Source organism: Zootoca vivipara, chromosome 11 (genome assembly GCF_965207765.1).
Source record: "Zootoca vivipara chromosome 11, rZooViv2.hap1.1, whole genome shotgun sequence".
Lineage (NCBI taxonomy): Eukaryota > Metazoa > Chordata > Lepidosauria > Squamata > Lacertidae > Zootoca > Zootoca vivipara.
The window spans coordinates 15,850,867-15,866,226 of NC_142594.1; the positions used below are offsets into that span (position 1 = coordinate 15,850,867).

General features: G+C 41.6%; 1 protein-coding gene across 5 annotated transcripts in view; it reads right to left on the bottom strand.

Moving 5' to 3' along the window:
- RBMS3 (RNA binding motif single stranded interacting protein 3) overlaps window positions 1–15,360 on the bottom strand; it is a 755,586-nt gene that overhangs the window by 324,150 nt on the left and 416,076 nt on the right. For all 5 annotated transcript variants that reach the window (XM_035130054.3, XM_088653927.1, XM_035130057.3 and 2 more), the window contains one exon: window positions 927–985. In XM_035130054.3, the coding sequence (XP_034985945.3) occupies window positions 927–985 (59 nt within the window). The remainder of the gene's footprint in view (window positions 1–926; window positions 986–15,360) is intronic.

The window sequence follows — 15,360 nt, forward strand, 5'->3', positions numbered from 1 at the left end:
AAAAGCAGACAGAGCAACAGACATGACTCTTGCTTCTCGGCAGCGGACTGCATTCCAGTCGTGCAAAGTTTCACCTCCCTTTAGCTTTCCACACACAAATTCACCCATGCAGGCAAGGAAGAGGGAGTTCAAGGACACACGCCTACCAGGGCAAAAGCACTTGGGGATGGTGAGGGGAAGTGAGAGCCTGGGGTGGATTTTTAGGGCAAGTGAGAGCCTGGGGTGGGTTTTTAGGGCGAGACAGCTAGAAGCTTGGAAGGCAAAATTCAGCTCCTAGGCCCAAGTACACCATCCCTGCCATAAGTGTATTTTGCATATTAAGAATGTCGGAATAAAAATATTTTGTAGGCAACCATAGCATGTCACGCTGATGCACTCTGCATTCGAATTCATTTAAACGACAAAACATATTTTAAAGTATTAGCCATTAAATGAAAATAAACTGCAAGCGCTACACAGATTCCTTTTCATTCCACTACGCCACTATTTCAGAAGCGATGCGGTTGGGCCACAGTTAACATTTTCTTACAAGAACGGAGCACAAGATGTCAAAAGAGAGAAAAGCGGAATGAGGATTTGCTTGGGAAAGCTTTCCCAAGAGTTTCAAATTTTTACATAGGAAATCAATTTGCATCACCGATAATATTGTTCAAATCAGATGACACTGTGTGGTTAGGAGGTAATTTACTTTGCTGCCGAAGCAATTTGATAGTTGTTCTGATTTGTGATTTTCATTTTGTTTGTTAATGAAAAAAATTAATGAGCAATGTTACTGGAAGTAGAACTCGAAGGAGCAGCATTATTAAACATGTTTTCAATATACTGTACATTATGTTGATTGCACCGCCATAGCCTGAACTTTTGCAGCGCAAACACCAGTCAATCAATCTGATGTGGAATTTGCAGGGAGGAATTTTGGCACTTACCTTTGCACTGATTTGTGTTTTTGTCTAGAATTGCTTTTGTGGATACAATTTTTCCATACCTGAAAAACAAAAGTTGGGGGGGGGGGGAGAGAGAGAGAGAAATAGGGATGTTCATTTTATTGTTGTTTAAAACCTAGCCCAGTTGTCAAGCATACTTAAAAGAGAAGGAGACTTAAGTGCTCCTGAAAAGTGCAGCACTAACAGTATTGTATGGTAATATCCTGCATGCTGTCTTTGCATTTCTCACCTGACCTTCAAAAGCTACCCTTACAAAGGTGGTTAATTTTCTATGCTTGCACTTTGATAATCAACAAAGAGACCAATTACAGGGGCAGATTTGGGGGATGTCAAGGCAAACAAAGATGTTTTTCTGAGTCTGTTGATTAGATCAGGCGAAAACCGTGTTTTTTCACTTGGTTAAATGAGATGAATGGGTGATTTTCCAAGACACAGAATGGACCACTCTCTGAAATTGGCAATGCCAGAGTGGAACATATGGGAGACTTTCAGCAGCCAGCCTAAGGGGATGCCTGTTTTCAGAACACACCGCATTGATTTGTGTGCAATTGCGCATGGAGGGATTTTTTTAGATTTTCGGGGTGGAAATGGTGACTAAGGGAAGAGAACATTACGGAGGTTTGTAAAATTATGACTGGTGTGAATGGAGGGATTTTTTCCTCCCTCTCAAAATACTTGGAGAGAACTTGGAAGGTCGCCAGATTGCATTTATTTCTTGACTTAACACCATACCACTGCCACAAAAGGTACAATCAAAAATCACCATTGAAACAAAATTAAAAGCTATTTCTAAAAAATAATGTCTAAAAATGCACTTAAAGCCAAATAACTGCAGACCATAAAATTAAATCAAGAAACCTCCAGCCAATACTAAATGCCTTCTCAGTTTTTAAATAGAAACTAAAACACCAGAAGTGGCTGGACACAATTCTGATAGAAGTGAATGCTGGAATCCCACAAAAAGGGCTTACTGTATATTTTTTCTTCTTCTGGAAGATGCTGTCTGGGGCTGATGGGAGTTGGAGTCCAGCAACATCTGGGAGGGGACCACATTGGCCACCCCTGCCCCAAACCATGTAGCAACTCTGAATTGTGTCTGGAAGCTAGTAGGGAGCCAGAATAAGCAAAAGCTTCCAAAGCATAATGATACCAAATCTTTGTTCTGTGTCTGAAAGCTCTTCATACAATGTATATTCTAATGTACTTATAGAATGTGGCCGTTAGCTTAATCTTCAGCGGCATCTCGCCGGAAGCAGCAGCAGCAGCTGTGCAGCCCTGGTAGTAGGGTACCAGCAAGGGCACTGCATTGTGGGATTTCACCACCCAAGGTGGCTGCTTCATTCCTTCTCATGGGCAAGGCTGACCCTGCCCTCAGGGCTGCCTAGCACACAGGCTAGGAGAGACATTGGCCAGCAGGTGGGCTGCCCTCTAATAGGATCCTTGTTCTGTCCTGTGCAAAATCCTGATATTCTGCAACCAATAAAGTTGTGCTCATGTTTTTACCTACACATGCCCCATCCTGTTCATTGCTCCAGATCAACAGGCCTTACACACCTGGTATTCATAGCAGTACTTATTGCCCATAGCAATAAAACACTTAAATGTGAATGCAACGGTGTATCCGACCGTTGTCAACAAAAGAGGTTTAAAGACTGTCTCAAGGCAAATCTAAAAAAATGTAGTACAAACACTGACAACTGGGAAACACTGGCCTGCGAGTGCTCCAGTTGGAGAACAGCCTTTACCAAAGGTGTCATGGGCTTTGAAGATGCTCGATCTCAGGACGCAAGGGAGAAACGTGCTAAGAGGAAGGCACACTTGGAAAATCCACACCGTGATCAACTCCCGCCTGGAAACCTTAAAATCTTACTTGGCTATGAGTGATTGCCGAAGAAATATCCAAATTAATTGGACATACGTTTTTCCCTAAATAAAAGTTAATAATTAATTGCAGCGGCCAAGACCCCAAGTTCTGATAATTGGTCATAAATGGAACAATAACATCTGATAACAATTTTTTCTTGCTTAGGTGTCTGGCACTGTAATTTGTCGTTAGGGATATGGCTCTTCTCATCATTGCAAGCAATGCAATTTTAATTCTTATCACACAGAGATACCAAAAGGGCATTACACAATGGGAATCTACATGCAAATAGCATGGAATGGCATAATGCATAACAGAGCTGGCCTGCTAATTTGTAATACTAATCATGGTTTTAGTTGTTTTTTAAAAAAACAAAAAACCTCTAAAACTATTTAACTCTGTACATGTGTACATGTGCAGATTTTCAGTTTGACATTTCGGAGACCTCCAGTCAAGTCCATAAACCTCAATACTGTAGGTCTGTTCTGAGTAGGAGTAGAGTTGAATGTCAGCCTCTCTCTCTTGACCTTCATTCACTGTCACCGCCAAAGCAAGCAAACGAATTTGATTTCCATAACCAAAGTGCAATTGCACCCAATAACCCATGATTGCAAGCTAATCCACACATCGCAAGGAAACGTGAAAGAAGGAAGAATGGCTGGAGTTATTGTAGCAGTCAGATAACTTTGGTAATACTGTATTTGATATGCCCCTTATAATGGGCCATTCCAAAGAGTAACGTATTCCACAGTGAAATAATGGAAGAGCTATCCATAGTATATTGTGATAATTTACAAGTCACATCAAATCCATATCTTTTTTGTTTTCTTTTCAGCTGCCGTCTTGGAGGAATCACATACACTCACTCAGGCTTTTCAAGAGATTCAGATTTTATCTCACCACTGTTTTGAATTAGGCCTGCTGCTCATGTTTTATTCTCGGTTTGAACTTGGATGTGTGCGCCTTTCTTTTTTAAGAATGGGAGGATTCAGCTAACTAACCCTTCTAGTGGAAGACCATGGAAAGACTTCAAAAAACTGGCTCTGTGGGAGTCAGGAGAACCCCCAGAACAGCATGCAGTTGAAGGAAGGTATTGGCTGTTCCATCTGGCAAGCTGTTTGCATGTTTTTTTTCCAGTGGGTTTCAATTATATGTGATTTCACTGACATGCGTAGTTCCTCGGAATATAACCCCCACATAAAAAGGGGGCTGTCGTACCTTGGAAGTCGAATGCCATCCATTACAGAAGTCTGTTCGACTTCCAAAGTGTTCGACTTCCAAATCGTGGCTTCTGATTGGCTGCAGGAAGCTCCTGCAGCCAATCGGAAGCCCCGGAAGCCCCGTCGGACGTTCGGCTTCCAAAAGAATGTTCGAAAATTGGAGCAGTCACTTCCGGGTTTCAATCGTTCAGGAGCCAAAACGTTCAAGAACTAGGCTGTTCAAAAACCAAGGTACGACTGTATTTAGAAGTTGACAAGGCCAATGGCTAGTACAATAAAAATAAATTTGCTGCTGATATTTTAAGAACTCTTGATTCCTAAGTTGTTAGTTTAAGATTTTGCATGGTTTATTTTATTATGATATTATACAAGCAACCCCCCAATTGCAGGTGTGCAGTCATGCATCAACTGAACACATGTAAATGTTGCCTGTACTTCTATTGGGAATTCACATGACTCTTTTGTCCAGAAAATATTGTTGCTAAAATATGCACCAAGATGTAGGAGTTGCATTATCTTAAATAATTATCTACAATAATTATAAAAACCAATCCATCCTTGCCCTGATATTTCACATTAAAAGTTAATATATGGAACAAGGCTTACCGAAGCAATATTCCTCAGCCAACAAAGTTTGATTGATGTCTTGTTCAGAAATGTCATGGGGGAACGTGGCTGTTGTTTTTTAATCTGGTTATGCTACTGATATAGGAGTAATTAGATTTTCAAGGCCTCCAACAAGTTAAGCAATTTGGAAGTAAAAATAAAAGGCAAATGCCTTGGCAAATAAGCACAGAAATATGTACTGGTTACATGTGAAAGGAGAATAATGTGCTGCAATAATTACCAGTAAGAAGATTGCAACATAATCTTGTTATAATAGGAAGCAATGCAACAACATACACAATTCCACCCCACCCCCCTTTAAATAGCTGGGTGAATGACTCTGTGCTCAGGCCATGATTTGGGATGCACACAGAGTATTTACAGAAGATCTGTTTTAAGATAATTCTTGGTAATTAGAAAATATGAGGTTTCTCTCATTAAATTCAAGACTGCTTTGGAGCAAGTGCTCGGAGATTACTGCTATAGTTTTCTTTCCCACTTTATCATAAAGTCTTAGACAGCAGATGGAAGAGAAGATCACAGGGTCTGCATTTTAAAGCAAGCAAACCTATTCTTCTTTCTTGGGCTTATACATGGATCAGAACACAGTTGACAATCGGATCCCATACGTCTCTGAATTTTGTGAGCCAGTTTGGGTTCAGATTAGTACGTACACAAAAAAATGTGTTTTGGGGAAACTGTATTGGAAAGCATACAAAAAAGTGTTTTAGAAGTAGTATCAGTGAAGGCAGTTTGTTAACATTTAATAATTTAGATTAAGTTTTTTTCACATCTTTTAAAAGCATTAAGGGGTCTAGACCTTAAACTGACTGTATGCAAGACTGACATGAAACAGAAATAGGCTAATCTGCCCTTTCCAAGTCAGACCAGACCAAAGCGCATCCCTATTTCCCATTATTGTAATGGTCATGCAATATTGCTTTTGCAAGAGTCAGTATGCATAATTCTCTCTGGATTCAGCATACTAAGTTCCCATTGAGATCAATGGGAACCAAATGCTTAACTCTAGTTTCTAAATTTCATTGACTTCCCAGAATTATTTCCAGTTACTATGCCAATGCCAAGTGGATTTCATGACTGTGTGGGAATTCAACCTGATCGGTAATTTAAGCTGTGGTCTGCTGTGTCCTTTCACTGGATATCCCTAAAATTTTGTAGTTCTACAAACTAGTTAACTAGAGAATTATTCCAAATGGCTCAGGTACTTGGGGCAAAAGTGAAACACACTGTATTAAATTCACTTCTCTACTCCATTGCAGGTATAGTCAGGGCTTTTTTTTTCATCTGGAACTCACTGGAATGGAGTTCCACCACCTCTTGGAGCGGACTGGCAACTGTATAACGGCACAATGCCCAGAGCTCAATAACTTTGCCCCCCCCCCCAAAAAAAAGCTCACCAATTTAGGGTTGTCTGTAAAAAAAGAGTGAGAGTTCCTGCACCTCTTTTTCTAGAAGAAGAAAAAAAGAGCGCTGGATATACCTGCCTCTCACTTTGGTGATTTGATGCAGTACTCACAATCATTAACTAAGGCTATAATCCTGCACTCACTCGCTTCAATTAGCTTCAACAAATCTAAATGGGTCCCACGTTGCAGCTTAAGACAATATTCAAGAGAGAATGTGTTTCAAAATGGAAATAATGGGCAAAGTAACTCCAGAATTTCTCCCAAAATATGCCTGCCAGCTGTCAGATCTCCACTGAAATATGTTGTTGTTTGTTTTATTGTATTTTTAAGGTTTAGATACTGGTCTTTGTCAAAATAGGGTAGAACTTAATAAACAAAGGGCATTATCCAACGGAACACATCTGCTAACACAAGGACTTTGCAGCTGTGCAAAGGAAATTCCTTCTCCTCTCCCTGTGCAACCTCTAAATCTGTTCCCCTACCCTAATCCTCCGGAAGAGGTCTATGGGGCACACACACATGGAAGGGAAGAGGGTGGAGAAATTCCATGGCACATCTGAAAGTCCCGGCACTAGTGGAACTGTTTAGTTGGACATATCTCAATATGATATAAATAAATAACACCTATACAATACAAATAAAAATAAAACAAAACCATGTAAAAGCAATTCAAATAAATCATGTCCTCCTCCCAGAGGACACGTGTTGCTGTGAGATCACCAAGACGGACCTCACTGCTGTTGTGGGTGGGAGTGATTGGATAGCCACAACAACCCAATTGGTGGTCCCTCAGTCACTGGGATAATTCTGGCCAATGGGATTGTTTAATGCATTAACCGAGTGACCCATATATACCACTGCACCTTGTATTGAGCTTCCTCTTTTTCGCCTCGTGCACCGGACCACCTGCCCACCCTCCCTATATTTAGGGTTCATTATGACCTTGCTATGCCGTCGTGGGTCATCTGTTCTTGGGACAGGGGCCCGGTAGGAATTTTCCAATGCTAGGGTATTCCGTTAAAGGAATCCAGGGGCTCGCCTTGCTTTTGTCCGATCACCTTCCAGGGGTTAGGGCCACAGTAGAGCCCCTGGGAGCATTTGTGGTGAGCTTGAGTCTGAACCTGGTCCAATGCTCCCCTAGGATGTTTTCCCTTACTGACGTCTGCCGTAGTCCAGGCGTCAGTGCTGCCCTGCTGAGGTCAGGTGCAGCTAGTCAGGGAACCGATGCCTAAGCAAACTACTCCCGATCTGTAATCAATAAAGTTGTGGCCAAAATTATGCCAATAACCTTAAACTAAATTCCGTATCAGTTGGGTCTTTATTTATTGGGGAAGGTACTGGGATCTTAACACGCAATAAGCCAAACATGGTAACATAACTGTACATCATTCATAATGAGCAAGGCATTCCAGGCAGCATATCAAATCATACACAATGTAATAAATGCCGCAACTCAGCCCCTGCAAAATGCAAAGTTGCTCATAATGAAAGTGATTGTCTCAGGTGCAACTATAAAACACAACGCAGCAGTCTTCTGAAAAATAAGGGAGGGAGAAATCAGTAGCGGAACACCTAAGGGCACATGCTTCTCAGTGTACAAAACTAGCCTTTAATCCCATTCACCCCCTTACCCAAAGAAAATGGCAAACCCTTCCAACTCTCAACTTGGGAACTGGCTTTTCCTTTCTCTCTCACCCTGAGAAATGTCTGCCTCTCGCTTAAGATTGTCCCACCATCTATCTGCTACTGTCCATCACCTGCTATAATGACAAACGCTTTGTAAAAGATAAAAGCTTTAGAAATTTGTAGCTGAATAGGTACACCATAGAGGAACCAGAGACAGAGCAGAGGAACCAGAGACCAAATAGCAAACATGCGCTGGATTATGGAGAAAGCTAGAGAGTTCCAGAAAAACGTCTACTTCTGCTTCATTGACTATGCAAAAGCCTTTGACTGTGTCGACCACAGCAAACTATGGCGAGTTCTTAAAGAAATGGGAGTGCCTGATCACCTCATCTGTCTCCTGAGAAATCTCTATGTGGGACAAGAAGCTACAGTTAGAACTGGATATGGAACAACTGATTGGTTCAAAATTGGGAAAGGAGTACGACAAGGTTGTATATTGTCTCCCTGCTTATTTAACTTATATGCAGAATTCATCATGCGAAAGGCTGGACTAGATGAATCCCAAGCCGGAATTAAGATTGCCGGAAGAAATATCAACAACCTCAGATAGGCAGATGACACAACCTTGATGGCAGAAAGCGAGGAGGAATTAAAGAACCTTTTAATGAGGGTGAAAGAGGAGAGCGCAAAATATGGTCTGAAGCTGAACATCAAAAAAACCAAGATCATGGCCACTGGTCCCATCACCTCCTGGCAAATAGAAGGGGAAGAAATGGAGGCAGTGAGAGATTTTACTTTCTTGGGCTCCTTGATCACTGCAGATGGTGACAGCAGTCACAAATTAAAAGACGCCTGCTTCTTGGGAGAAAAGCAATGACAAACCTAGACAGCATCTTAAAAAGCAGAGACATCACCTTGCCGACAAAGGTCCGTATAGTTAAAGCTATGGTTTTCCCAGTAGTGATGTATGGAAGTGAGAGCTGGACCATAAAGAAGGCTGATCGCCGAATAATTGATGCTTTTGAATTATGGTGCTGGAGGAGACTCTTGAGAGTCCCATGGACTGCTAGAAGATCAAACCTATCCATTCTTAAGGAAATCAGCCCTGAGTGCTCCCTGGAAGGACAGATCGTGAAGCTGAGGCTCCAATACTTTGGCCAGCTCATGAGAAGAGAAGAATCCTTGGAAAAGACCCTGATGTTGGGAAAGATTGAGGGCACTAGGAGAAGTGGACGACAGAGGACAAGATGGTTGGACAGTGTTCTCGAAGCTACGAACATGAGTTTGACCAAACTGCGGGAGGCAGTGCAAGACAGGAGTGCCTGGCGTGCTATGGTCCATGGGGTCACGAAGAGTCGGACATGACTAAACGACTAAACAACAACAACAACAGGTACACCGTATGTGCCCACTCAGTTGGCAGAATTAGCATTTGGGCAGGTGCCACATAAATACCCCCACCAAGTCTGTAAGAACTCAGTCATTTAGTGTGGCAGCACTGAAACTTTGGAACTTCCCGCCTCTTGATATCACTGTATTCTTTTTGTCGCCTGCTAAACATATACTTAGCTTAGCAAGGTGTTTAGAAGTTTGTATGAGTTTTTATTTGTTTTAGCCTGTTCTACTGTGTTTTGATGCTTTTGAATTATGGTGCTGGAGGACTCTTGAGAGTCCCATGGACTGCAAGAAGATCAAACCTATCCATTCTGAAAGAAATCAGCCCTGAGTGCTCACTGGAAGGACAGATCATGAAGCTGAGGCTCCAATACTTTGGCCACCTCATGAGATGAGAAGACTCCTTGGAAAAGACCCTGGTGTTGGGAAAGACTGAGGGCACAAGGAGAAGGGGACGACAGAGGATGAGATGGTTGGACAGTGTTCTTGAAGCTATCAACATAAATCTGACCAAACTGCAGGAGGCAATGGAAGGCAGGAGTGCCTGGCGTGCTATGGTCCATGGGGTCACAAAGAGTTGGACACGACTAAACAACTAAACAAAATGTTTTAAACTGGAGTTGTAAAAAAATGTTTTAAACTGGAGTTGTTAAAAAAATGTTTTAAACTGGAGTTGTAAAAAAATTTAAGCAACATATTTATTGTTTTTGTAAGCTTTGCTCTCCCCCCCCCCCCGGATTATTAAGCGGTATATAAATTTTAGGAGCTAAATAAATATAATAAAACAGTGGCTTTGCATTTCAAACCCCTATTTTTCTACTTACATGTTTTTCATTAATTTTTTGTCCCTTTTTAAAAATAAAAAAATCACCAAAACTCCAATACAGCATGTGATTATTAACAAATGCAGCAACTTTTTTTTTTTAGTAAAAGGCTTATAAACCCACCTTTTCTCAATGGGATCAAGATGACTATACCATTGCGTAACTTGGGTTATAATCCAGTGCCTATCTACCTAGAAATAAATTCCATTGAAAGCTATTAGAATCATAGAATCATAGAATAATTGTTCAGTTGGAAGAGACCTCAAAGGTCATGCAGGATTTTTTTGCCCATCATGGGGCTCAAATCCACAACCCTGAAAATGAGAGTCTCATGCTCTACCGACTGAGCTATTAGATTTACTTCTGAGTTGACATGGCTGTCAAAATATAAACATCAAGAGACAACATTACAAGGCACATTTTATTTTTTTTAAAAAATAGCATGTGTGTGTGTGTGTGTGTGTGTGTGTGTGTGTGTGTGTTTACATGTGTACACCCAGTGACTTAAAGCCCTACCATGGGGACAAGTGGCGGCAGAGAGAATCACTAGAGGATATTTTCTGAAATTCAGAGAGAGAGGACATGTTGTTCACAATTATAAAATTACTGAATAGCGGGTCATTCATCCAGTTACTGCTTCCCCTCCCCAAGTGAAAAGACTGAGAATACTAAATATTCCTGCAGGTATACAAATCTTGGACAGCAGGATCCAGAACAGATGATAAACTTCACCCAATCTCTGGGAAAGATAGCAAGTGCTCAAAGCACAGTACTACAGTAGTATTTCAGCCACATGCAGTTTTTTGCCAAAAATGAACCAATAATCTAGCAATCCTATACCCATTTAACCTCTAAGTAACTGCATTAATGGGACTTACTTCTAAGTAAGCATGTATAAGATTACAGTGTTTAAGGCGACGACTCATTCTGCATTTTATATGGCTTTTCCATTCAATCCATTAGTCTCCCCTTTGCTTTTTTAAACATATAGTGCTTCTGGGTAGAAAAAAACATAAAGCTCCATTTTTCAGAGAGAGAAAAAAGATGAAAGTCTTCTGCCACCAGGGACTGTCAACAAACAAATCACTGCAAGTTAAGCATTTTATAGAGTTCACGCAGCGTGTGCAAGAATCACACGTGAGCCCAGAAACTTCTTTTCATTATTTACAAATTATGGGTGTCTACTTGTCTGGGCTTTCTATAGTAATAATTATTTGTGAAATTCTAATACCAGTGCTTTTTCAGATGAGTTTATTCCTTTCAGAAATTATTTATAGGAACTGTATCAGAGGAAGCTTTCGGCTCATTAAATATTTCTATTCACTCTATTTTCAAGGGGGATATATCAAGTTTTATTAATTTCAAAAGGGTGTATTTAACACCTCAAAGAGGAAACTCAAACACATTTTCTCTCTGATGCAATTATTTCAGCCGAAACAAATAAAACAACCATAACGTAATTGTGTTTTATAGCAACAAAATCCTGCACTCTGTAGGCTACCCATTACTTTTTTTAAAAAAAAGATGGTATTTGTTGGCTGATATCTAATTTACACTTCTTCTTTTTTTAGTGGTTAAGTCTCTGTGAGGTGATTTAGCCACATCCATTTAGTGTGGCGATTTCATACAAATGCATCTTTGCTGTATTTTGGCCCTGTTGCACTCCATGAGCTATTAAAGGCTAAGTTAATAATAGTAATATTTTTTATTTTTTATACCCCACCTATCGGGATGGGTTGCCCCAGCCACTCTAGGCAGCTTCCAACACATATAAAAACATAATATAGCAGCAAAGATTACAAAAATTAAAAAGTTAGATTTCTTAGTTTACAAAAATACGTGCATTGTCTCTTTCTCAAGTTGCATTTTCTACAGATCAGTTTCATTTGTTGTGAGACTTTAGTATTGCACACAATGTTAGGTTAGGAAGAAAAGAGAGGGAGAGGGGAATGGCGAGTGGGGTGGGGTGGTAATGCTTCTATTATTCTACTTAGTGTATGTGTGAGGTTTTGTGTCAGCGTCGCTTTTGTGGGTTCTCTTACCATTCACTTGTTGTATTTCCTTGGTGGTGAGAGAGGTTGGGGGTGACCAGGGTGTGGTTGGTTGTCTTTGGTTGGCTAAAGTGAGATTTGGTTTTGTGTGTGAGCGTTGTGTGTGTGTGTGCATTTTGGATCAGGTTAGCCATATTGATGCTTTTGAATTATGGTGCTGGAGGAGACTCTTGAGAGTCCCATGGACTGCAAGAAGATCAAACCTATCCATTCTGAAGGAAATCAGCCCTGAGTGCTCCCTGGAAGGACAGATCCTGAAGCTGAGGCTCCAATACTTTGGCCACCTCATGAGAAGAGAAGACTCCCTGGAAAAGACCCTGATGCTGGGAAAGATGGAGGGCACAAGGAGAAGGCGACGACAGAGGATGAGATGGTTGGACAGTGTTCTCGAAGCTATCAACATAAATCTGACCAAACTGCGGGAGGCAGTGGAAGACAGGAGTGCCTGGCGTGCTGTGGTCCATGGGGTCACGAAGAGTCGGACACAACTAAACGACTAAACAACAACAACAGCAAAAGCAGCCATATTGACTTGTATGCTGTTGGTGGATTCTTGTTGTTGTGTTGTTGGGCTGTGCATGCACCATACTGTGCACTGTGTATGAACTATACCAGGGTGAAGGCGTCTTCTTCTATTTATAATAAGGCTGTTTCCCATGCTATTTGATACCATTGGTTCATGATTATTCTTGACAGGTCTCTCCAGTGTCTGGCTAGGATGCTTCTGGCTGCTGGGAATAGGTGGGTTATGAAAAGTTGCACTCTGATATTATAAATGCCAGCTCTTGATGAGGGTACTTCCAGCAATAACTATGATGGGTCTTAAGAATACGGCACACTCCTAATTAACTGTGCCAGAATGCAATGCACCCACACCAAATAGTTTCTCCTTTTCCTGATCTGTATCTAAAATACTGAACTGAAAAATCTACATTGCTCCATGCAAATGATTATCCGGCTGGACGTATGTGAATCAACTTTCTTCAAGGGGCCTTCAGTACACCTCTGCACACTATGGCAAAGTCAAGGATAGAATTTCAGTCCTGCGTGGTATAATTTCCTGTCTTTCGCTAATCTGCACTAGGCCCTAATGTTATATTAATGTCATTTTTTTGTGGGTGTGATTGAATTATCCACAGCATTAAGAGGATCTGAGGGGTTATGAGAGCAGATACTTCTCGGCACACACAATTACCAAGCAGTATTAAGCATCATCTGTGTGCCTCCCTTTAGCAGCACTGGGAGACAGCGACGTCATGAGACAAAGAGCACTTTACGGTTGGCATCTGGCCTGATCCGGCAAGCCCCGTGCATATAAAAGCTCCCACTGAAGTAAGCGAAAGCCCTCTTCCACATAGTCCACAGCATTACTGAAAACAAGCGGCAAATCTTCAACATTCAAAGTCTAACGTGTCGACAGGTTGGGTCCAGGCTGCTTCTCTCTATAGAGGGTGGTGCACGAATTGGAGTCACTCTGCAGACTTTAATGATAGGAAGAGATTGAAATGTGTCCTATTTCTGGGGAATGTGAAGAAGGCCCACTGAGATTTGAAAAGCGCAGCCTGCCCGTTAGCTAAAATTCTTACTGCAGAGAATTGCTGCAGGGGAAAAGGGGGCAAGCAAGGGAAAAATAAAAGAAATGGACTCCCAGCTGTGTTAAAGTAAGCCTGTACCACTTATCTGCCTTGGCTGACTGTGAGGTTTTCACTCACACAATCCTTAAGAATCTAACTGAGGAAAGGGGTGGCCTGTATTTTCATTAGTCCAATTGGTGTTGTGCTGTCATGGCAAAGTTATTGTAAGGGGAAGAAAGCACAGAGAACCTCCCCCTTGCATCAGAAGTAGCTCCTCCCCAAGCAGTGATGGAAGCGAGGGCTCTGAGGAGGCCAGTCAGGAAGTGGAGAGAGAGAGAGAGCCAGGGCTCCAGCAGCATGGGAGAGCCCCGGCTACACAGGATGGAGGAAAGAGAGGGAGAGAATGGGGAAAAGGAAAGCATGGAACGTAGACCCTTTCCTCCGGTTCCAGAATTACGCAGGAGAAAGAAAGGGAGGAGATTCACTGTCCCGAGACTCCTATGTTGGAGAAGATCACGTGTGGGGGGGGGGCAGTGCCAGATTCTGCATCGGAATGAGCAGACATGTTTTTACGCACCTGTCTCACTGTAAATAGACTGCACTAATAAAAACTGTTTAAAGAAAAGCATGCGGAGCGTCGTTACTCTAGAGTAGTTGCAAGAACCCCTGACAGTCATATTTCAGAGCTACGGGAATGCATTTGGGTGAGGCCAAGGCTCACATGTTTCCTCTTCCCCCATCTTCCCCCTCTGTGCATGGTCACAAGATCGGAAGATCGGAAGATTTCACTTCCACAAGATTAACCCATACGTTGCAGCTACTTGTTTCCTCCAAACTAAGAATGGTGCTTAGGGTTAACTGTTGTTTAAGGAAACGATGCGGTAGGAGTAAATCACAGTTAAACTAACCACAGTTTCTCTGGCTTTGGACGTTAAAAAGTACAGCAGAACCTCAGTTTTCGAACCTAATCCGTTCTGGAAGACGGGTTTGCCTTCCAAAACGTTCAAAAACCAAGGCGCAAAGGGCTGTTGGCAAATTCAATTGAGAAAATTGAAAAACACACAGCGGGAGCTGTTTGGCTTCTGAGGCTGTTAGAAAACAAAAGCATTTACTTCTGGGTTTTTGGCGTTTGGGTTCCGAAATGTTCGTCAACAGAGACGTTCAAGAACCGAGGTTCTACTGTAACTGGTTATTTGAAAATGGAAGTAAAAGCTTCTAATCTCTTTCTCACAGCCATGTCGGAAGAGAGAAGGCAGAAGAGGAGGCCAGAGCTTTGGGCACATAATGCAAAATCTTAGGTTGGTATTATGTATGAACCAGATTAGTGAGTAGAAGGGATGGGAAAATTTGTCCATTTTGATTTGCCTCAAATTCTCATTATTCCAATCTTAAATTCAGTTCACATTTCTGTAGCAATAAAACTGCTAGCACATTTGCAAAGCTAAACAGGGTCCGGTATGGTTTCAAATTGGATGGGGAACCGACCACAAGTTGAGATTTCCTGCATTGCAGGAGGTTGGAACTAGATGACCCTTGAGGTCCATTCCAACTCTATGCTTTGATGTCAGTTCTTTCAGTTTGCAATTTAAAAGAACAAAAGTTCTCAGAAAAATTCATCAGCATTTTAAAGTGAATTTCTCCTAACAGGTTTTTTTTTTGCAATTTTGCCTAATATACACATTCTTACAAAGCAATTTTTGCTAATATAATGATGCAATTTGTGCATACTTTATCCCAGGGTATGCATTTTTTGTAGACATGATTTGGCTGGAGTATTGTGCTGCAACATTTGGAGAAGTGCAATTTTTTGTGTTTTGGTTTGCTTGCTG